The sequence below is a fragment of the Centruroides sculpturatus genome, unplaced genomic scaffold (genome assembly GCF_000671375.1).
Source record: "Centruroides sculpturatus isolate CEXI.00-Female unplaced genomic scaffold, Cexi_2.0 scaffold1173, whole genome shotgun sequence".
Classification (NCBI taxonomy): domain Eukaryota; kingdom Metazoa; phylum Arthropoda; class Arachnida; order Scorpiones; family Buthidae; genus Centruroides; species Centruroides sculpturatus.
In genome coordinates, this window is record NW_019385606.1 from 197,673 (window position 1) to 222,883 (window position 25,211).

The following is a 25,211-nucleotide window of genomic DNA, read 5'->3' on the forward strand; positions in this document are numbered from 1 at the left end:
ACATTATCTCAGACCACCACGGTTTATATAAGCCAATGAGATTCACTGCTAAAATCAATGTTTCTTCTATGGAGAGTGGAGATGAATATCTTATATTACGGAAAACAAAAGCAAGTGAATAAATGTCATTTTTAAGTAGTCATACCATTACATTTTAAAGTAGGCTTCGTAGTATCGAAATTAATATACGAAAAATGAGTGAACTTTGTATTAATTGTTACCTAGAACCTTATTGGAGAATGGCCATAATTTACGGTTTGCAACTTTGCAAGAGATGCGACTGCCGAAGCAGCAATTTTTGTCTCGTGGAAAATATCTGGTTTAAAATTATTTATACTGGATTTGTAGAATTATATATATGGGCCCATTCTTTTCTAGTATTGTTGCAGGCAATACCAGGTTTAAGCGATAAAGTAATCTGTGTTGGATGGTATGACGTATTCGAAGATAACACTTCAATAGTGAAATTCTGTTATCCAGTTATTTTCTTTGCTTATTCTTTTGCGTTTAGTTTCCTGAAAAATACAAAAATTAATCTGGTAATGAAATTAAAACACGAATTCTTTCGAGAAAAGATGATCGACGAAGAGAATGTTGCCATAAAAAATATTGTTAATTTTATTTCTTTAGTTGTGATATTCTCTATAATTTGGTTTCAAATAGCAAACGTGTTCTTGGTTTATCCAGCGTTAGAAAATGCACAGAAATATCAAGGAGAAGGTCTTTTCTGTTGCATTGAATTTGGATTAGCCATGATTTTTATTGTTGGAGGGATCGTATTTTTGCTGATAATGGGTGCAATTTTAGTGTTTATTGCTCTGAAAGAATTTGAAAATCTTTCGAATGAACTCTTCTCAATAAGTAAACATGATAACAATCTAAAAGCAAGATTGGACCAATTCATAGTGAATTACGAAGAACTGTGGATCATTGTAGAACAGTTTAGTAATCAACAAAAGTTTTGTTTGATGATCGTTTATTTTTCTACGCTGTTTGCAACATGCTTCTTTTGTTACGCATTCCTGTTTGTAAAACTAAATGCGACACTTAGATACGGAATTTTAGGTTTTCTTACTCTCTGCACGTTCATTTGCATCATACTTGGCTGCGTATTATGCTCATTTGCGTTCATGGTAATGTCAATTATAATAAACGAATTTTATATTTCAGTGTATGATATTATTATTGTTTATTCTACTTTACAGATGGAGAATACCTTTCAAGATATTCGAGTCTATGCTCGACGTAATATAGGGCTGAAACAGAAACTAAAAGTAGGTTTTGTACTTAGTAGCTATCTATAGGAGAGGTGGGAGATCCAGTTCAGCTGCTGGAACTGGAACAATTTCTTTGGAACCGTTTCAGGCGAAACTACCCACCTTTAATTTACAGCATTTTCTTAATTTTTACTAGAAAATATTTATTTTTGTCTTTTCAGATTGTCAACTTCATGAAAAGATTTGGTAAAAATTCTTTGAGACTATCGATAGGCGGTATCTATCCAGTTACCAAAAAAATACCTTTAAAGGTAATTATTTCTATTAAGGAAAAGTTAAACTAGTTAAGAAGTTTCTTATTCTTTTATAGGTAAAGCCCCGGCCTGAGTAAGGAATAAGGAATACAAGTTATCTTGATGATGGTGATGTTGTCAGAGTTTAACAGGCTACATCCAGATCTTCTACCAATCACACAGCTGTCTGTACACCCTCTGTACCCATCATCAAAATAAGTTGAATTCTTTATTTCTTATTGAGTGCCATCCCTAATCGTATAATAATAAGCAAAGAACAACATAACTCCTACGGTTCCAAACTTATGGGACACTCGTATGTACCCAGTGTATATGTTATGGCTCAAACCCGTGAATCGGATAAAGCTAACGTTATTCTTGTGCTTTCCTTAAAGCAAGTAACGATTGACTAATTCTAAACATTATCCATACATATAATGCTTTGTCTAAGTCACAAACTGATAAGGCTGACATTACCCAAAAATTAATGAGTGAGACAAGAATAAAACTTTAAAATCCTGGAATGAGTTGCTTAACTTTTCCGGCAATATTTAATATTTTTGTGGGGTCATATGTTATGATATTTTATTATAAATTTTTTTTACATGTTTATCTATTAAAACGTGGCAAAATTCTTAATTTTGAGGGTAGGGATGGATTTTATTTAAAAATTGTAAATGCTTATCTTGAGTAGAGTCGGACTTAGAGACGATTTTACTCGTTATTAAACGAATAAAATCGTCTCTAAGTCCGACTCTACTCAAGATATGACACGACCCTCTTTATCTCCCAACCCCGTCGATCTTTAACCACTGAAATTTAGTAGCATCAATTCCCCTACTAAACTTCCCTGCAAAATTTCAGAAATTTTCGACAGAATCACAGGAGTTATTAAGCTTCAAACAGGGTGAACAAAGTTGTGCCACACAGACACACTAATATCCATATATACAGAAAAAAACTTCCAAATGTTTTCATTTTTCGATGTTTTAAGGTGTCCTAATTTCTAAAATGTAAATATCTTGAGGGTCATTTTTTGACCGATCGCCACACTTTCCCTCTGTTAGGCTATATATAACAGAGCCGGGAAAATAAAATCGAACTTTATCCATCCTATTTTAAATAAAGCGAGTAAAAAATTTAGGGTTTTACTGTGCTCGGATAATTTGCAATTTTTTTCAAAATAGTCAAATTGGTCAAAAAGAAATTGCTTTGTAAATAAGCTAGAAGTTATTACTTCTTTATTGTATATTTATAATTATATAAAACTTAATGAATAAAAATAAGTTATTATACGAAAATATCGTTATCCTAGTTTTAGAGCTAAAAATTTAGATTTATCCCTAAAGTAGAAAAAACCGCACTTTGATTTACAAACGTACTTTACATAGATGTTAAACGACGTAGACCAGGAGTTGAACGTATTAATAAATACAATTGAAAAGAGATAATAGTCTCTGGTCAAGATTTCAACATTTTTGCAATTTATTATTTTTTTACTGCACTGTCCAAAAGTAAAGGTATTTTCATAATATTTTCTATGCGATCCTGTGTAGTCCTTAAGGTTATAAGTGATTTGTTTAAAAAGTTTATCTTAGCCGTGAAAAAACATCAAGAAAATGGTCACTGAATAAATGGTTGTCATATCACCGATTGGCTTGAACTTTGGTGGTACTGTAATTTCGCAACATTGCCCTGTTCCTATTATCCACGTAATGGGTAGAAAGAAAAATGCTTATATTTATATAAAAGGAAACATTTATATTCAGCTCCATGCAAAAAACGATAGTCAGATTCCAAATTATCTGAATAAAGGCTGGATTTTGTGTCTTCTTGTTTCATTTGTTTTGATAATGTCAACTTCATCCGTTTATGACAGAGAAAGCTCGTTTTATACGGTTAAATTCAAAATTGATAGGTTTTACTTTCTTAATCTATACATAGGCTATATTTTTTTCTTTTATTTTTCAGATGGTCAGTACTCTGCATTCTGTCTTTTCTTGTTTCTTAAAACTAAAAAGTATTCCAGAAAGTAAAACTAAATGCCAAGAGAAGTATAATGGCAATTTTACACAAGTTTCATAAAACTAATAATGGTTAGTAGTTAAATTTTCATTTGATGATTTAAAAATTTGTTAGTATGTTATTGACGAGCATATTTCATAAAACTTTACTGCAGTTTTATTATACAGAGTGTCCCATAAGTTTCCATACTTATGGTAGATAAGCAGTTTTTAGGTGCGTGAATTGGTATTTTCTTTCCAATTTTATGAATTTAAATTGTTACTTCATGAAATTAGTATTTTTTGTTCAATATACTGTATATCTTCAAAATGAAATAAATAAAATTTATAGAAGTTTAACTATTTTTCTTATTAGTTTAATCATTTGATTTAAATTAAACTATTTTATTATCACCGAAAGTAATAACACTTCCTACAGTTGTTGCAACACTAAAATAATTTTAGAACTATAATTAATATATTACTTATCACACAAATGAATTAGTTAAAGCATAATTTATTTAATATAATTATGACGTAACTAACATATTTTCCATAGAATAGTATGGTTTACAATTGTTAACATGCGTAAATTATTTACAACAAATTCCACAATTATGTATGCCTATACATTTCACAAATTATACTTTGTGAACTACATTTCATAAATTTCTTCTGATTTCAAAGCTGGATATTAAATACACTAAATACAAGCAATTACACGAGTGACATCTTTGTTCATAAAATCTACAGAATACTAAACGTAAGATATTTTAAATTTTAATTCAGGTATATTGCTATCAAGGATTTCTGTAGTGCTTAAATTTCAGAAGATATATTTAATATTCTAATATACTACGTATTCGTACAGTACATCCAAGACAATCGATAATACATCAATTAAAATCGGGTACAGGATATTATTTTCAAAATGATAACAGTTTTTCTTCTTCAAGCATAAACTATAGTTACTCGTTTTGAGGTTTATATTCTTCAGATTTTATTCTGTAAGAAGCGATGGAGTTAATGGTAGAAATGCTGGATTTTTTGGCACTGGATCGCTGGTCTTCTGTATGAAGTGTAGAACACGTAACGATCATTTTGCAAATTCGAAGCAAACGTGCTTTCGTTTTATGAAATCTAGTGAAAGCCAGAAAGATAAAAACACCCTGAAAGCTTATTATTATAACGCTAATGAACTTGATAAAAATTGAGGATACAAAATAAGTAATCAATCCAAAAATCCAACCTAGACCCATTATAACTGCAAGTTTTAAGTACAAAGAAAACTTTTTCCTCTTCCCGTTTTCTTCGTTACCGGTTCCGAAAGAGCTGGAAATTATAAAAGCGCTGAAAAGGAACAACATGGCATTTATAAATACAAGAATTCCAAAAGGAATGGCGAAGAAGAAAATGGCTGACAACGTTTCACGAAACCAGCAATTTCGTGACTTGAATCCTGGTTTTAAATATTCAGGATACGCATCGGTTTCGTCTCCTACGACTACTACTATCAAGAATACAAATGGTAAACCCCAGGAGTATAAAGAATAGAAGAAAAATCTCTTGACGTTATTGTGTTTTGATAATCTAAGCTTTGTAGTAGCCTGTCGGAATGAACGGAAGACATTGAATGATATCGAATTTATCCAGAAGAAAGAAGACATCATGAAATAATAATTAGCTAAACCGAGAGGATAACACGTCCAAGTATATGAATATCCTATTCTACCTATCAGGAAGACTAAATTAGACATAAACAGAGATAGAGAGAGAGATGCTAGATTTTTACCCGGTAAATTCTTCATTTCTGGTACAAGAAGAAATGATACAAAATGAAGGAATAAACAAACGAGTGACATCGACAGACCTATAACAGTGGTATAAACCAGAATTTCTTCTAGATAGTAGACTTTTTTGTGTTCTTCTATAAATACTTGTAGAAAACATACATATACTCCATCTCCGCTTATGTAGTAATCTCCGGGCGGATACAGTCCTCGATGAGAATAAGTTGAATAATTCGGAACGTATAGGGTTTCATTATCTAAAATTTGGAAGTATTTTGATTCAATGAATATATGCGGGCAAGACAGAAACTGTTGACTGAAATTTCCAAATTCCTCCGTATGATTTTTCATATTATTGTACGTAAGGTTAACTATATTCTCTGTTGAATTTCCTGTCAATTCTTCGTGCGTTAAGGCAATAGTCATTACTTTTGTTAATATGGCAAACAATAGAAGAGATATCATTTGAATGCCCCTCATCTTTAAACCTTTTAAAACTTCTTTGTAGTGGTTATATCTATACTAAATAAAAAAAATAAATAAATTCATTATACCAATTTTTTTCTTTATTTAAATTTTTTATCAGTAATTAAAAACCATAAATCTCATTGAAACCATTACATATTGTATAGAAAGTGCTACATAATTTAACACATCGTTAGAAATTATGTAAATATATAACGTAACATTAGTAATTCTCCAAATAAATCTTTCAGTTTGTGGCATTATGAAACTAGTTAGGCACTTTAAAATGAAATTCCGTTGATTTCACTTATTCGTTTAAATAGAAATGCGTCATACTTCCGTTTGCGTTAGATGTTATGTGATTGGTGTGATATTTTAAAGCGATCAATACGTATCTTATTATTTTAGTATCTTTGAAACAATCTTATCATTATACTAATTGTTATATATTTATGTGGCTATCTGAAGATCTTTTACGAAATATTTTTTTTAATTATTCAATTAATATGAATTTTAAAAATCACTCCATAACTTAGACTTTTGCATGTAAAACAAAAATATAGAATGATTAAGAAAATAAACTAAAAAATTTATTGTATAAAGTTGTCAAGGTGAGTAGAGTTTACGTCACAGTTGAACTCTGAAGGGTCAGCTATGACGTAAACTCGTATGCATCTCTTGATGCGTGCTTAGGAAATTCGACCTTGGGCATTAGTATTTCCCATTGAAAAAGTCCAATTTAAATTTATTTCTTAAAAAATATTCTATACCAAATTCGAGTTAAATTTTAGCAAAATACTTCATTTTAATTTGTTTTTAAGACGAATATTTATTTGATTCACAATAACAATATTATTTTTTTAATATTAAATTTCTTATTTAAATATTATTTTCTTAATTATTACAATTTCTATTTAACATATTGGAGTATATTAAGTAAAGATTAGGCAATTATATGGGGATTTTTCATTTTATCTCCTACAATTTTAGCATATACACAAGTGTAACGCGCACACCAAACGATTTTACTACTTATTTTATTTATTAATTTAAATAATTTTTTATATGCTTTTATCTTATAATTCAGATATGTGATTATATTTTATGTTTTAAGTTTTATAAAAGTTAATTTTGAATGCAAGGCGAATGTCAAGTATATCTTACATCCGGCTATGAGTGAAATATGTTATATCTCAAATATTTTCATTATTTTACATGTATTATTATTATATATATATATATTTATTTATTTATTTATAGCTACAATTTAATTANTTTTTTTAGTAGATATAAAGCAGAACCACCCATTGGCCAGATGGATAAGAAGTAAGACGTCTGTGTCACCGATTCCTTTACGTTTTAATTGGATGTTTGTGTTTTTAAAGGACTAATAATTGTGATTAATTGTTATCAATGATTAATTAATAACAGATAACTATGGATTTTTGAAAGTAATAAACTGCACCTTTATGATGAATAATTGATAAACAACAGAATTTCGGAATCTCTAAAGCAAAGTTCCGGCTATCCTATTCAATTTCTTAAGCTCCTTTTATACAACTTTATACTTTTTAAAACTTTATCCGTGTTTTATGTACTAAGAGGGCCTTTTTATAGGCCCATAAATAGTTCGACTACGCCCACAATTGGAGTTATTATATACGGGACAGCAGCTGAAAAATCATGAATCATCATAAAAAATCCGTGAGGATGTGCTCGTCCGGAATCGATTCTGGGGCCTCGAGAGCGGTAGTTTAATGCCTTAACCCTTTCATCCATTCATATTTCCTTATAAAAATATGAATTGATGCATTTATTGATGAATAAAATCATATTTTAACAATAAATTTTACTTCGTAATTACTGTTAAAACTTGCAAAAATTATAGAAAATAATAGTAATCATACGTTAATACCTTGGAAATAACATGATATATGAAATAACAAAGCGCTTGTTTTAATTTTGAAAATAACACGAATTATAGAAGATTCGGAATTAGAAAGAAGAAACTCACCTTTGCTTATTGAAACATAAATCTTCAGTTACGTTGAGTTAAGTTGCGTCAAGTTTATAATGTCAGCAACGATGTAGAGAATGAAAGTTTCTCGTTGTGTTTCTTGTATATAAGTCAAAATGAGACTTGGTTGACGCGTCACGACAAAGACAAACCGGAAAATCCCGTGGATTTTATTCGATAACGTGAATTAACTTCCGAATATGTCATAATAAGATTTCATACGTCAAAGAATAAATAATTACATAATTTATTACGCTAAACTTTTAATAGCATTATAATTTATGAAATGAATTTTGTAGAATTAATAGTTAACTAGAATGAAAGTTTAGATATTGTAGTCGACATTAATACGTAAAAGTTTCGCTTATATTTGATATAGAGTTATTAGGGCCTAATATAAAATATGTAACAGCTCTATTTCTTCCACTAAATAAGTAAATTTATACAATTCGGGCCCTATACTCTAGGGCCTATAAAATAGAGAGCTCTTAATTCGTTAGCTTATTTGTAACTATACATCCGGCTGATTTTTATCACAAATAAATAAATTCTAACAAGTCATTTATAGCAGGAAATTTAAAGCTGTTATTGTTACAATACGGTTTTGTTACAAACCGGTTTTATTATTTTTTTTAACATAACATGACCAAATAAAAGTCGGTGATAATCTAACAATTGATTAAACTTGTATTTTATGAACTTGTTTGGAATATTCGTATTATTTATTGATTGTGGAGATTTCCTAATTATAAATTAAGTTAAAATATTTTTTATGTGAGGTATTTATTTGAAATCTTTCAACTGAAATCAACAGTTGAATTATTAACCGAAGAAAGAGTAATAAACAAGAATTCAATTGACTTAAATGTTATAATTAAACCGTGATTCTTGTTTTCAGTTTTGCTTTAAACTTTAAGGGCAAGACTCCACTAGCGTAAAAACGGGCGTAAAAACCCTCGCCGTAAAAGCTTTTAATCACGTGACCATGATATTTTACGTCCGAGCAGATCATAAAACCAGCGTAAAAGCGAGTTGAGCAGTGTTCAACTTTCGATGCGAATACGACCGTAAAACGGTACCATCCACGAATCAGAAGCCAGTGAAATTTAGGTCATTGTGACACGGTGCGAAAATGGCGGAAAACAAGTTTTTGTGTACGTTCTCTCGTGGTTACTCTAGATCAGATCTGGAAAGATTTATCGAAAACGTCCAAAAGTATGCGTGTATCTACAACAAGAGGTATCCCGATTATAATAATGGATGCCTAAAACACGCGATATGGACGGCCAAAGGAAAATCTTTCAATTTAGAGACGTATATAAAAAAAGCTAAGCTTATAAGTGTATATTATCTTAATAATACGATAATAAAAGTTAATATATGAAAGTAAAGATATTATTTTTACTATATTTGTAATTATATTACAGAAAAAACTCGTAGAATATAATCATTGTCTTTATAACTTCGATAGTACCATCGCCGTAAANTTATAATAATGGATACCAAAAGAAATCCTTCAATTTAGAGGAGTATATAATAAAAAAGCTAAGCTTATAAGTGCTGTATATTATCTTAATAATACAATAATAAAAGTTAATATATAAAAGTAAAGATATTATTTTTACTATATTTGTAATTATATTACAGAAAAAACTCGTAGAATATAATCATTGTCTTTATAACTTCGATAGTACCGTCGCCGTAAAAACTTGGGTAGACGGACTTCGGCCATGCCTTTAAGGAAATTTAAAGCTAATAATTAACATTTTATGTCTTTAAGTTTCATGTAATGACTTTAAAAGCATTAAATGCCCTTTAAAACACTAAATGCAACTCTAAGGCATTAAATGCTACTTATTAGCATTTAATGCCCTCACATAAAAAATATTTTATCTCAATTAATAATTAGGAAATCGCCACAAACAATAAATAATACAAATATCCTAAATAAGTTCATAAAATACAAGTCCAAGCAATCGTTAGATTGTCATCGACTTTTATTTGCTCTTGTCCTGTTAAAAAAAATAAAACCGGTTTGTAACAAACTGTATTGTAACATTCTTGTAGTAATGAATCTTTAAATTTCTTTTTGTTGAATTTTTCCGTCCGATGGCTGGATTATTATTACAATATATCAAAGACAAGTCTGTCCAATAAGAAGCACCATTTATTTTGCGTTTAAGACATACACAAATGGTGCTCCTTATTGGACAGACTTGTCTTTGATATATTGTAATAATAATCCAGCCATCGGACGGAAAAATTCAACAAAAAGAAATTTTAAATGTACCGTCGCCAGGGGGCAGCTTGAAAATCTACATATTCCAGCGCTTTTTTTTAGTAGATATAAAGCAGAACCACCCATTGGCCAGATGGATAAGAAGTAAGACGTCTGTGTCACCGATTCCTTTACGTTTTAATTGGATGTTTGTGTTTTTAAAGGACTTTTTTTACCTTTTGGCGGCATGTAGCCTACAAAGAAAGGCCTGTCGCCACTATTGTGTATGTCTTAAACGCAAAATAAATGGTGCTCCTTATTGGACAGACTTGTCTTTGATATATTGTAATATTTAAATTTCTTGTTATAAATGACATGTTAGAATTTATTTATTTATGTTAAAAATGTCTGTCTACTTGCACTTTCAAAGCCGGATGTATACAGGTAACCCCCGTATAACACGGTAGTTACGTTCCAAAAAATTGCCGTGTTATGCGAATCCATGTTATACGAAATAAAGAACTAATACGAAAAGGTGGGTTAGGTTCCAAAAATTAAAAAACATGCTAGTATATTTTCATAATTAAAATAAATATCTTCATTAAATTTTTTTAAGTGATACATATTAATATAAATTAAACAATGTTTTCTTCGTCATCACTAAAAACACTATTAATTAACCGAGAGCGTTTTCTTTTTGGCAAGTTATCCTTATCCTCTGAGCATTTTTCTGCATTATCTTCAGATCCATGCTTTACCTTTTGCAAAATGTATGTAATTTTAGATTGCTTGCTTCTAGTTAAAAGATCTTTATAAATTTCCTTATATGGTGCTAAGCACTTATGAAGAATAAAGCAAGTATGGAATAAGGGGAAAACATTCGGCAACATCAGAAGCAGAAGCGTCGAGATCTGGCAACATTGAAACAAGTTTCGAGAAGGACCATGTGTATCGACAGAAGGCGAGAAGAGAAAATTTACATACTTAAGTACTAATAGTTCACGAAAATAATTTTCGTCAACTATTATTACTTAAGTATGTAAAAATTTATTACATTTCCTGTTGTACGAGGGTTTTATCCAATTCTCGAACCGTGACAGAGTAAATCCGTGCTATAAAAGTACCGTGTTATACGGGGGTTACCTGTACTTACTTACAAATAAGCTAATCAAATAAGAGCTCTCTATGTTCTACATCCTAAATTATATAAATTACCATATTTGGTAAAAGATAAAGGACCGTTATTTATTATAGATTAGACTTATAATCATCAATTTATATAATTATCCCTTTCCCAATCGCGGAACTTCGCGACCGCACTTTGGTCAAGCGGCGTTTCACAGAATCCATTTTTTTTCCCTAAAATTGTAAAATTATTGGCTTCGCTTCAAAAATTATAATCACATCTTTGTTTTCGTAACTTTCTCTACTTTCGAACAGTGTAAAATATTTTTATATTGACACAAATGCTTTATTTGCATCGAATTTAATGTAATTTGATACGAAAAACGCAAAAAATAAACATATAAAATTTCAACTCGCTGTAATTTATCTCCTGTTTCACGGATTGCCATCGGGTTTGTTTGTAAATGGGAAAGAAATATTACACTTTCAAGTGAAGTGAGTAGAAATTTCGGACTACTGCGAGAAAATTTGTCATCAGACCCCACGTTACCCCCTACCACGTTACCGCGAAAGTCAATAAATGTTAATTGTTTTATTACTCTACTTCAAACGCTTATTTCTGAGTTGTAAATCGACTTGACAAAGTTTTTACTTTATTTTACTCAGAAAAATGTTTTTTTTTTTTTTTGTAAATATTTAACAGCTAGTTTTCTTAGATCTTTACATATTAACTTTATTTTCAATTTTTAATGTGATATAGTCGTATGTTAGGCTTAAATCGATCACCTAATATAAAAATGGACATCGCTCAAAATATTATAGAATCCATCAATTTCTTGCTGATAGTTTAGATATAAATGTTTTCTGTGCATGAAATGAATCATTCAAAAAAAATACAGGATGAACCATCAAAAATTCGGCAATTTACGACATGATGTCGAATGCGTAAATTCTTTTATTTATAACTAAAAATATTCTCGAAATTTAATTAAAAAAATGCATTTGCAACAATACCTAAATGAAATAGTTACGCAAGAAACAAAAATTGTACAATTAGCGCAATTTGTTTTAGCGTAATTAATTTTGAAAAATTTTTGTCGCTGTTATTTCTTGCCTGGACAAACGCGATTTCTCCCAGAGTATAAGACTTCGCTGAGTGTAATAATAAATTGCGATATCTCGCTTTAAAATCGGGCTAGAATTGCCCTTTTGCATTATTTTTGCCGTAAATGTCTCACAGTTTACGATTATTAAATGTAATATAAATTTTAAAAATACTTAAATTTTAAATTTTTTAGGAAAAGAGTAAAAATTTAAAAATCTGTAAACGTTCTGTTTAATTTGAAACATTTGTAAGCTAGACACATCTGTTTTCTTTTAAACAAAACAAACTGCAGCATTCTATCTAGAGTGGGGAGAAGTTATTGCCATAATTCTCACTACTTCTGAAATTACTTAGCTGGGAGAGGTGTCAATTGTTATAGTAAAGCGATGCCTCAAAGTTTATCAATATATATTTCTGCTTCAAATAGTAAATATTTGACACTTTTTATATATTTTTTCTACACTTTATGCAATAATACACTATAATAAGCGATCAGTTAATTTTTTTGCGATTAAGCAACATCCAGAAGTAATAAGTTTCCTGGTTAATTTTTTAGCTGGAAGCCTTTGTTAAAAAATCTTCTTATCTAAGTAAAGTCAAATAACATGCAAACTAATAAAAATACGCTCTAAAATATAGAATATAACAATTTTTTAACGTTTGTTTACATTCTGACTTTGATCAGGTGGATTGCTTCTTCGCGGGAAAAATCCAGACCAGATGGTTCTGAAAAAACTGATTCGTTGAAGTTGATTCTGTCATAATAAAAATTACCAATTAGAGCGTAATAGACGTAGAAACAAAGATTTTAATGCCAATTAACAGCAAAAACATTTTCCATAGACTTACTGTAGGGAGGTGGAGTTTCCCAAAAATATTTATTGCTAGATAGTTTTAAAAACATATTTACATGTCTAAATATTGTCGAATTGCCTAATTTATTGTCAAAAACGTTAAATTAGTTGTTTAGAGCTAAAACACGATTTAAAAAGCGAATTTATTGTGATTGTTTACATTTTACTTCGAAGGTAGGAGGGGAGACTTTTCGCGTCTATTTTTCCTTTCACAAGTCTGTGATTAGTAGACAGCGGATTTTAGGCAAATGCCTATTTTTTTCCTTTAGCATATACATGGCCAAGATTTTGTATTAACACTTTTCATGAACATTTAGACTAAAATAATAGTATTTTAAAATGCTTAAAAATGTCTAATTTGACGTTACTGCCTATTTTTGCCTAAAACATGAAGTTTAGTCTGTTTTCATATTTTTAAAAAGTTTTAAATTTTTCGTTTCGTTTCCCGCAAAGATTTACTTTGATTCTTAACATACTGTACTGCTTACATTTCAAGGCTGTTAAAATTTTACAAATTCTCCCTCCACCATACCCTCTGAAAACAGCAATTAGCCACAACTAGTCTTTTGTCACCAAGTCATAAAATCCGGAATTGCCAGAATAACAGCCTGATAGTCTATTGCAGATCAGTTTTATTTTNACCATCAAAAATTCGGCAATTTACGACATGATGTCGAATGCGTAAATTCTTTTATTTATAACTAAAAATATTCTCGAAATTTAATTAAAAAAATGCATTTGCATCAATACCTAAATGAAATAGTTACGCAAGAAACAAAAATTGTACAATTAGCGCAATTTGTTTTAGCGTAATTAATTTTGAAAAATTTTTGTCGCTGTTATTTCTTGCCTGGACAAACGCGATTTCTCCCAGAGTATAAGACTTCGCTGAGTGTAATAATAAATTGCGATATCTCGCTTTAAAATCGGGCTAGAATTGCCCTTTTGCATTATTTTTGCCGTAAATGTCTCACAGTTTACGATTATTAAATGTAATATAAATTTTAAAAATACTTAAATTTTAAATTTTTTAGGAAAAGAGTAAAAATTTAAAAATCTGTAAACGTTCTGTTTAATTTGAAACATTTGTAAGCTAGACACATCTGTTTTCTTTTAAACAAAACAAACTGCAGCATTCTATCTAGAGTGGGGAGAAGTTATTGCCATAATTCTCACTACTTCTGAAATTACTTAGCTGGGAGAGGTGTCAATTGTTATAGTAAAGCGATGCCTCAAAGTTTATCAATATATATTTCTGCTTCAAATAGTAAATATTTGACACTTTTTATATATTTTTTCTACACTTTATGCAATAATACACTATAATAAGCGATCAGTTAATTTTTTTGCGATTAAGCAACATCCAGAAGTAATAAGTTTCCTGGTTAATTTTTTAGCTGGAAGCCTTTGTTAAAAAATCTTCTTATCTAAGTAAAGTCAAATAACATGCAAACTAATAAAAATACGCTCTAAAATATAGAATATAGCAATTTTTTAACGTTTGTTTACATTCTGACTTTGATCAGGTGGATTGCTTCTTCGCGGGAAAAATCCAGACCAGATGGTTCTGAAAAAACTGATTCGTTGAAGTTGATTCTGTCATAATAAAAATTACCAATTAGAGCGTAATAGACGTAGAAACAAAGATTTTAATGCCAATTAACAGCAAAAACATTTTCCATAGACTTACTGTAGGGAGGTGGAGTTTCCCAAAAATATTTATTGCTAGATAGTTTTAAAAACATATTTACATGTCTAAATATTGTCGAATTGCCTAATTTATTGTCAAAAACGTTAAATTAGTTGTTTAGAGCTAAAACACGATTTAAAAAGCGAATTTATTGTGATTGTTTACATTTTACTTCGAAGGTAGGAGGGGAGACTTTTCGCGTCTATTTTTCCTTTCACAAGTCTGTGATTAGTAGACAGCGGATTTTAGGCAAATGCCTATTTTTTTCCTTTAGCATATACATGGCCAAGATTTTGTATTAACACTTTTCATGAACATTTAGACTAAAATAATAGTATTTTAAAATGCTTAAAAATGTCTAATTTGACGTTACTGCCTATTTTTGCCTAAAACATGAAGTTTAGTCTGTTTTCATATTTTTAAAAAGTTTTAAATTTTTCGTTTCGTTTCCCGCAAAGATTTACTTTGATTCTTAACATACTGTACTGCTTACATTTCAAGGCTGTTAAAATTTTACAAATTCTCCCTCCACCATACCCTCTGAAAACAGCAATTAGCCACAACTAGTCTTTTGTCACCAAGTCATAAAATCCGGAATTGCCAGAATAACAGCCTGATAGTCTATTGCAGATCAGTTTTATTTTTGTCTTTGGAGTGGAACTATCTAGCAATAAATATTTTTGGGAAACTCCACCTCCCTACAGTAAGTCTATGGAAAATGTTTTTGCTGTTAATTGGCATTAAAATCTTTGTTCACTTGTGGATAAAATTTTAGTGAAAATGCTAAAAGTTAAAACATCTAAAGCTTCATTAATTCGACTATGGCTTCAAGAATTCCCCCATTACACGTCGAATAGCAAGATTATTCTGTGCCAAGTCCGTAATAAAGAGGTCAGTAAATTATTTTCATAAATTAAAATATTACTACAAATTACAAATTATATACACTGTATAATGTTAATATATATAAAATATAAAGTAGTTTAAAAACAACAAATAATAAAATTTAATATTTTTTGTAGGTGTCCAGTGAAAAGAAATGCCACCTCACACAACACGCACAAGGTGTTCAGCATAAAGCAAACGTTGAACGAAAATATAAAATGAAACAGACTCTCTTGACGCAGACTTCAGAGACTTCATCAAAGAAAAATGAGTTTAGTGCTGATTTGTGTCATGCTATTATAGCAGCAAATATTCCATTTAAAACATTGGAGAACACTCATTTTAGAAATTTCTTGGAAAAGTACTGCCACCAGAAAATTCCTTCAGAGTCGACACTTCGAAAGTATTATGTGCAACCTGCATACGAAGATATTATTTCCAGGATAAGAGACAATCTTAAGGACTCTTACTTGTGGTTCTCTGTAGATGAAACAACGGACAGTCTTGGACGCTACGTTGCCAACTTGATTGTTGGAAAGCTTGATGCCGATGGGCCCTCCAGAGCTTACCTGATCTACACAAAACAGTTGACTAAAACTAACCATGAAACAGTGGCTCATTTTGTGAACAATGGACTAAAGATAATTAATCCTGATGAAGATAAAGTTCTTGTAGCCGTAACAGATGCTGCTTCATACATGGTTCCTGCCATGAAAACACTTAAGATTTTTTTTCCTGCTCTTGTCCATGTGACATGCTTGGCCCATGGTCTCAATCGGGTAGCAGAGCAAATCAGAGTAGAATATGAGAAGGTGAATAAACTCATCTCCTCTGTCAAGAAAGTGTTCATTAAAGCCCCATCAAGAGTGCAAGCTTTTCGGCAGATGCTCCCAGATGTTGCTCTTCCTCCAGAACCTGTTCTCACTCGTTGGGGAACTTGGCTGAAGGCTGTTAACTACTACAGTGAACATTTCTCTGATATAAAGAAACTTCTGGACACTTTAGCGGATGATGCAGTTTGTGTAACTAAAGCCAAGGAAATTTTGAATGACATTTATGTTCAGAACGACTTGGTGTACATTAAGTCTCATTTCACATTCATTGCAGATACTATTACTGCTCTTGAAAGTAGTGGGAAACCGATATATGAACCGATATATGATATTGATCTCCTCAACAGAGCAAAGCAGAAACTTTGTGATGCACCGGGCACTGTTGCAGAAAAAGTGAGGAAAAAGTTGGATGCAGTGCTTCAAAAGAATACTGGATTAAAGTCCTTGTTTGTTGTGGCTGATATTTTGGCAGGAAAGAAGAGCAAAACCGAAAGTGAATTCCCAGTTCATCTTCTTCCAAGGTTGTAATACTGTCCGTTATCGTCAGTAGATGTGGAATGCTCTTTCTCTGCGTATAAATTAATTCTCAGTGACAAACGTTGCAACTTTTCTATTGAAAATTTGGAAAAAGTGCTTGTATTATATTGTGAAGCTAACTATGGGAAACAGAGTGAATTAAAAATGTAAAGATAATCGTTTGTCTACTTTTGTGTTTGCATCATTCTGAATATGTGCATTTTTGTTTGGAATACATATGTTAAATAAATAAAATTGTCTGATAAGTACATTAATTGTTCATTGTGCAAATTTTGACCGCCTATTTTTTGTTTATAAAGCCTAAACAAGACAATTTAAGAGCCTATTTTAGTAGCCTAAAACACTACTTTTAAGGGCCTAAATGTCCGCTGTCTAGTGATTAGTTACAGTAATGTCAACAAAGACAGAAGATACCCAATAAAACTTTAGAAGGCGTTTTCCTTTGATTGTTTTCAACCAACTGTGTAGTTAACAAAAGATTTACCGTAAATGGTAGGGGAGTGTATTTAGCGAAATGTTTATGGCCCAGGGGTGGTAACAAAACACTTATTGTCTTAAACAAAGTTAATCGACCTACAAAAAAAGCGAATCGAAGCTGCGATCGCTGGAAAACTCGAATATAACGCAGATGCACGCGATGGTCGCGATCAACAATAGTGATTCTCCCCAGCTTGTTTTTTCTGTTGAATTTTTCCTGCCCAACCGTCACGGGGCTTCTGTGAGACGCTGGCACTTTTTTGATTTTTTTTCCCGAGTAAACTTGGCGCGCAATAAGAAAATTATTTATTGCATTTTTTTCCAGCTGAAAAAATTAGAGAACTTGAATTTTTTGAAATTTTTTGAAAAATTTCGAAAAAAATTCCGCTGAAAAAACTGATGCAGGGCGTCTGTCAGACGCCTCTCGATTGGATAAAAGTAAGGTAAGTGTACAATGTGTGTGCCGCTAAAACTCAAAAACGAGTCCCGGTACGATCAAGGAAGTTATATGGTGTGGTAGACCTATATCCCCCATCCATGAAGATAGTTCCCGTTTTTATCTGAAAGACGTGCTGTTGAAGATATAACTGCTGGAAGTTTCGTCCTCTAGAAATTTCTAGAACAGTCCGGAACATTCGACAGTATTGGAGAGCATTCCACAACATTCCACAATGTTCCGGGGTGTTCTAGAACGTTCTGGAACATCCCGGAACATCCCAGATCATTGTGGAACATTCCAGAACACTCTCGAATGTTGTGGAATGTTCCGGAACATTGTGGACCATTCGAAGCCTTTTTTGTATGGATAGGACTACCCATTGGTGGGGTATATAAAGCAAGATCCTTCGTGGGTTTGAACGTCAGTTTCTTATCGGTGACAAAGGAAAGAACTGAAAAAGAAGTGAAAATTCCAAAGTAGTGCAGTGAATGAATAAAAACAAACAGCGAAGTGTGAGTAGTCAAAGTGACATGGTGTGACTGAATACAAATCGAAAATAAAGTGTAAAAACTGTGTAAAGTGTACTTAGTGTATTTGTTAATAAAAATAATTAGTGTATTTGTTTATTTGATTTATATTTTATACAATGCCCTAACTTAGAAGAGGAGGAGCTTTTGCCAATTCTGAATTTTCTTTTGAATATTAAAGTTGATATCGTCTATAATATTATTTTTAGTTGCTAAAATTGCCCTTTGAAATAGCCACTNAATTAGTGTATTTGTTTATTTGATTTATATTTTATACAATGCCCTAACTTAGAAGAGGAGGAGCTTTTGCCAATTCTGAATTTTCTTTTGAATATTAAAGTTGATATCGTCTATAATATTATTTTTAGTTGCTAAAATTGCCCTTTGAAATAGCCACTCCGAATAATAATAAGAAGCGCAGAACCCAAACAGTTAGGAGTTGAAGGTTGAAATCTGGTACACAGTTAGGGTACATCACGAAAATGTACACTAAGAAGGGATTTTTTCGAAATTCTCCCCGCGGGAAGAGGTTGTTAACACTTTCCAGGGGGGGTAGTGTTAACAATGAAAGTACTAACAATGGAAGTGGTTAAGTAACAATTTAAGTGTTAAGAGAAAGCGACGTGCAAGATTTACAGATGCTGATGCGGTTTTTTGCGTTTTTGCGGGAAATCGAACATATTTTTAGAAGTATGTAAAAATTCTCTAATTTGTCTGGAAACAGGGGACTTAATTCTTGCATTCTGTGAAAACGGGTAAGATTGGCTATAATGTAATTTTAATATTAATCTTAATATATATGTTACCGCTAAAGCTCGAAAGTCGTTAATAGCTAATCTCCAGATTAACTAGGGTAATCCGTTAACGTGCGGAATCAAGAGTTTTCCGCATTTTACCTAGGGAATCTGCAAATTAGCGGTTTCCGTATAGTTAAAGTTCAAAAGTTTGTTTCTCCCATCCCTACTACTTTCCGAATAAGACAGAGCAAAAACTGATACACGCTGAATTTTAGCTGGGGTTCTTAGTAAAACAGACGATGACTTTTATAAACTTGATACTAAAACAGGTATTTTAAAACAATTGTATGCAAAATCTGAATTCAGTGTTTGAGAAGAGAGATTTTTAACGAAAGAAGATGAACCTGCTGTAGAAATATGTTTACGTCAAACAGCGATAAAACAATCCCTTGGTACTGGGCAGGGTTTCAGAAAACGTGACTGTAAATCTATGTGTAACACAAATAGGTGTACTTGTCTCGAAACCCAATTTCTACGTAATTCAGTGTCACTAATTTCTAGATTGCACTAATAAGTAAGCACAATTTTATGATATGTTTTGCAAATTCATTTTTCTAATTATAATAATATTTTAAACCGTTTGATTTTTTGTATTACAGTTTTTTAATTGATTGATAATGGATTCTATCAACTAATTTGTCGATTGTTTGATTGTATAAACTTCATTCTTTAGATATCGAAAATTAATTAAATAACATTATGTTAATCTAAGCGTACAAAAACGTTGCTGTTGTTCCAGCAAAGATCTTATTTTCAGTTTACCGAGTGCCTAGTAGGTAATGTGCAGATTGCCTAGATTGTCTGCACATTACCTAGGTAATTTGAGAAATGGAACAATTTTCGAAACTTTAACGGATCACCCTAGTTAATCTGGAGATTAGCTGGGTAATGTACACATTAACGGCTTTCGAGCTTTAGCGGTAATATATATATATATATATAAAACTATATTACATATAAATGTACGAACAAATAAAAACCCAGCGAAGCGGGTACTTACAGCTAGTAAGTCTATATAAAATTGTCTAATGAATTTATTTACGATATTTCGTTTCGAACTACCGGATGATGAAGGCAAATAAGGCCTCAGCCTACTTTTCTGGGACACTCGAAATCAAATACTACAAATTTTTCACGGTGATAAGTCTTAATATGTTGTGCCCTGGTATTTACCATCCGATCATGTCCATTGTGGGCTTGGGCAAAAATACGATTGGTATGAAAAACGAACCCACTTAGTGTCAACGGGACACAAATATAATATGAGTAAAATATATATTTTCAAGAAATATAGAATTTTCTTTGAAATTATGCTCATAATTTTAATAAAATATATTCTTATCATAATAAATTCAATTAGTTTATTTTTCATACATTTTAACACGTTTAAGCATTAATATCATTTTATTAATTTGACCTACTCGCTGATATTAATGGGAAAAATATTCGTAATGTTAGGGGTCGAGGCATTGTCTGCGTGAAATTTTTTAAAGTTTTAACATTGGCAGACGAATTTGTTAGGGTATGGTACTTATTAAAGTCTATCTGTGGAAAGAATCGACTTAGAATCAACTTTTCTTCGATTAAACCAATCAGCACATTCCCTAATGATGTCAGCAGTTTTGGCTTAATATGTTAGGCAATAATTTTATTTTCTCTCACTAGATAACACAACGACTTTTCCGTTAGCTGTATTCATTTTTATAGCATGCATTAAACTGTAAACTTAACTGTAAAGAATCATGCATTTAGCAACTACTACAGAGAACTTTTTCGTATTCAAATATCAGAATGTGAAACTTCCATAACACTGTTTATAATGGCGGTGACGTTTAACAACTGAGGAAGAAAGTGGAAATAACTTGCCACAAGTAAGCGACTACAGAATCAACTTGTGTTTAATCAATGGCTGATGCTCATTTGGTTAATATCGAAGTTGATTCTTTCCATATGACTTTCAATGTAACTTTTCATATGCTTCTTTCCAGTTGATTCTTTCCTGTGGATTCTTATCACATGACTGTAGTCATGTGAAAAAACTATCAGAAAATATTTTCTGAACATGTTTTTTGAAGGAAGGAATAAACATTTTTAATTCATTCCTTCAATGTCTGAGGCCCATAAACTATTGTACACGCAATCAAAGGGAGGGTATTTGCACAACAGGGAGGAAGAGTTAAAATAGACTGAAAAACTGCACGCGTAATTAATTGGCGGCTCTTTATTTACTACAATTAATACTGCATTAGTTATCAATCCAAGTGATTGCATTAAAGAAATTCTATTATGTCCGTTATGTATAGATGTATTGTTATTGATATAACGGACAGGATCAAGATAAATCATGACTACAGTTATCTTGGAATACTTTCACAGGAAATCCATTAAAATTTCTTTTAAGATTTAATTACTATTCTTAAATAAACGGAAAATCATTTTTTCTTTTAAATTTCTTATCGTCAGATCATCTGAAATAATCTAAACTGTCTAAGATGTAATTTAACTCCTTATAAAACATCACAAATCTCATTAAAGTCTAATTATTGTTGGCTTATTGATAATTATTATATTTTTAATTACACCTCTAGTAAAATAGCAAAAATAAATTATATAAACATTTTTAATATTCGAATTTAAAATATATATATTAAATATTATTGTCTGTTTAAATTATATCATTAATAGTTTTGGCATTTTTTATCAAAAATTCAATTAAAAAGGAGTAATTAAGAGAAAAATTATGAAGTGTGTCATTGCATAAAACTAAAATTAAAATTATAGAATTAAAGATCTTGAACGGTTAAAAATCTGATCTTTAATAACTTGCTCTGATATCAGATTTAAAAAAAATTTTATTCATCTTGTAGTTTAATTCGGATTGTTTTATTTAATAATTAATTTAGCTGGTCTTTTTATTACGTCTACGATTATTTACAAGTTAAAGAATTGATAAGCAATTGTTGCTTAATAACTGTTCGTTCTGTTTGATAGAACACACGTAAAACACTGGAGAGATGTAAACAGATGGCGCAGAATTGAGCAAAGAAAAAATTATATAATAAATATAAAAAATAGAATTAAACATGGAAAAGATTAATAAATTATTAACATACAATATAGCTGATAATTGTAATATCTACGTAAATAAAACAATATCTGGCCGTTTGTACATTTTGAAATCTTTTGAACCCTGCTGCAAACATAAGTTATCTAGCGACAAAGTGTTTGGCCACAATTGCTTAACAGTAAACTGAGGAATGAAATTTTTCGGTGAAACAGCAGCTAATTAAATTCTAAATCAATAAACATCGTAACAATGCTGGACTGCAATTTTTAATTATATTTTTAATTAATTAATTTAAAATATATGCTCTCCATTTCGAATTAGTAGTGGCTTGCCCCTGTACATTACACATTTCCTTTAACAAGAGTCGTGCCGATTATCTATCTAACTCCATTAAGGAAATACAGACGGACAGACGGACGACAGTGAGAATTTATAGCTCTATAGTTTTTATATCAAATTTCAGTCTAATAATGTTTTAAAAATTATTTCAATAATTTTAGTGAATTTTACTTTATAAAATGATATGGATACTTGTATATGAATAACTAAAATCGAAATTACCTTGAATTTATATATGAATAATTTCTGCACGTATGAAAGTTTCATATTTCTTTAAATTTAATATAAATGTTTTTCAATTGTGAGTAATATAATGTAGACCTCAATTTTCATATCTGCTATTGCAATTTAATTACACACTTACGTAATATATCATTTACTGTTTCTGAGAGTGTTAATTAATGTACTGCGGATCTACTGATAAATTAATAAATAAAAAAATGATGGAAATAAAGCAAAGTGTTTATTTATAACTCAAATGCGAGTTCGAAGTCCAATGTATTCAAAAAACACGGTTTCGAAAACAACACAAATAAAAAAAAATGTTTAATATATTAAAAAAAATAATATATGCTGAATTTTTACTAGTTTACAGTCAATTTTAAGTGTCAAATTTCTCGAAACTTCAGATAGATATTTTTACAACAGCACAGTTTTTCCAGACTAAAGTAATTATTACTTTAAAGTAACGTAAATAGTAAAATTCTAATTTTTAATTAGTAATTAAATTTAAATGATAAAACTAGTAAACACTTGTAGATGGTCGTGGGTTCTCACCTGACGAAAAAGCTGGGACTTTAGTGTTTTCTTTGTGTTTCTGAATAGTGCCATAAAAATAGCTTACCTTCGAAAATTCTGCAAGCAGGAACATATTAGATTTTAGAGATAATGCAACGCAACATATGAGCTATCTGGCATTAGGCAGATAGCTCATATGTTGCGTTGCATTATTTCTAAAATCTAATATAATTCTTAAATAAAATCGCTATCTTCGACCTTGTTTATAAATAAGACTTATTATACTGATGTATCAATAGTTTCTAATTAGTAAAGAGTATTATTCTAAAGTCAAAATAAAATACAGTAGAGCATCGATTATTCGACTCAATTGGTGACTGGGGTTGGTAGGATAATTGAAAAGTCGGATAACCGAAAAGTATGAAAAAATCCATTATTAGTGTAGTATATTATTATATCCCATGTAATTAGTACATTAGTATATCGCTATTAACCTACTTCGCGTTGAATTTTCCTCCATGTTAAGCCTATCAAATTTTTTTTTTTAAAATAATAATCGTCGCTATTGTATCGTTAAAAATTAGAAAATTAAGCCTCGTTTAAATACTGGCTCCCTTTCATGGTCGATCCAGTGTTGCCACCTAAACAGGTAAAAATAATATTAAAGTAGCCAAGACATAGCCAAATATTGTAGCGCCACATCACTAGCGGACATTTGAATTTGCCGACTACAACGCGGTCGGTTAACCGAGGTGACGGTTAATCGGGAGTCGTATAATCGATGCTCTACTGTTTCTACATTTTCACTTGAACCTTTATAAACCATGTTAAGTGAAGGTAGGTAGATAAAGTAGATCAGTGTTTTTCAATCTGTGGGTCGCGACCCCCAGGGGGTCGCGAAGCCTTACACGGGGGGTCGCGGGTAAAAGAAAAACACAAGTGTTTGTAGGTCCTACACTACATTAAAAAAACTACAATTTCAGCGAGAAGGTTGTACCTGTTTATTTTACAGTACAATTGGTTTTTTGATCGATATTTACGTCTCAACCATGGGTGTAGCCAGGGAGGGGCCTGGGTGGATACGGCCCACCTCAGAAAATGATAGCCGAAAAAGTGTTGAGCTGACTTGCAAAAAGAAATAAAAAGTAGAAAAGTAGAAGCTGAAAATTCTGATTCTAAAAAAAGGTCAACAACTCCCTGAGCCCAATGTTATAATTAATTAATTAAGGAAGTTTAATACTTTACGTGTGTTAAGTTATTGTCGATTCTTCTGAAACTCTAATTTTAATCAACAATAATTTGTCTCAACAGAAAGAAAATTAAATACAGTAGACCCCCTATAAAACGGGTTCCTATAATTACGATTCCTATAAGACAGCGAAAAAATTGCGACGGTATCCGTAAAAAACGGTAAAAATCTCCTATAATTACGTAAAACGTCATCAGGCAGCCGAACTACTTTCCGCGCCGTCAAGCGCCACATTACGGAGAGACTACTATCGTCTGTACAGTATTATATATAAATTCGGTACTGTACATATAATTATATATTAATTATATATAAATTAGGTATTGTATATATAATTATATATTATGTATATATAATTATAACTTATATTAACTTAATTTATTGTAACTTTATTATAATTATATATATATATATTTTCCGCCGCCTGGCGCCACGCTATGGAGAGTTTAGGCGAACCATCGTCTGTACAGTATGTAAATTAGGTACCGTAAGTCTAATACAGCACTGTAATTTTATACATTTGTAATGAAAGAAACATTTCTTATT

The 25,211-nt window shown here is 31.0% G+C and overlaps 1 protein-coding gene and 1 pseudogene across 2 annotated transcripts; one reads left to right on the top strand and one right to left on the bottom strand.

Moving 5' to 3' along the window:
* Positions 1–3,962: 3,962 nt before the first annotated feature.
* Positions 3,963–7,902, bottom strand: LOC111640535 (latrophilin receptor-like protein A). 2 transcript variants are annotated; one of them, XM_023386552.1, is made up of 2 exons: positions 7,783–7,902; positions 3,963–5,820 (listed from the first exon to the last, which is right to left on the bottom strand). In XM_023386552.1, exon 2 carries the CDS (start codon positions 5,781–5,783, stop codon positions 4,482–4,484), a length of 1,302 nt encoding a protein of 433 aa, XP_023242320.1. In that variant the 5' UTR covers positions 5,784–5,820; positions 7,783–7,902; the 3' UTR covers positions 3,963–4,481. The 2 variants fall into 2 exon arrangements, with proteins under 2 accessions (XP_023242320.1, XP_023242319.1); XM_023386551.1 differs by having other exon boundaries at positions 3,963–5,825; positions 7,783–7,887.
* Positions 7,903–15,537: 7,635 nt separating this feature from the next.
* Positions 15,538–17,254, top strand: LOC111640540 (annotated as a pseudogene).
* The last annotated feature ends 7,957 nt before the right edge of the window (positions 17,255–25,211 follow it).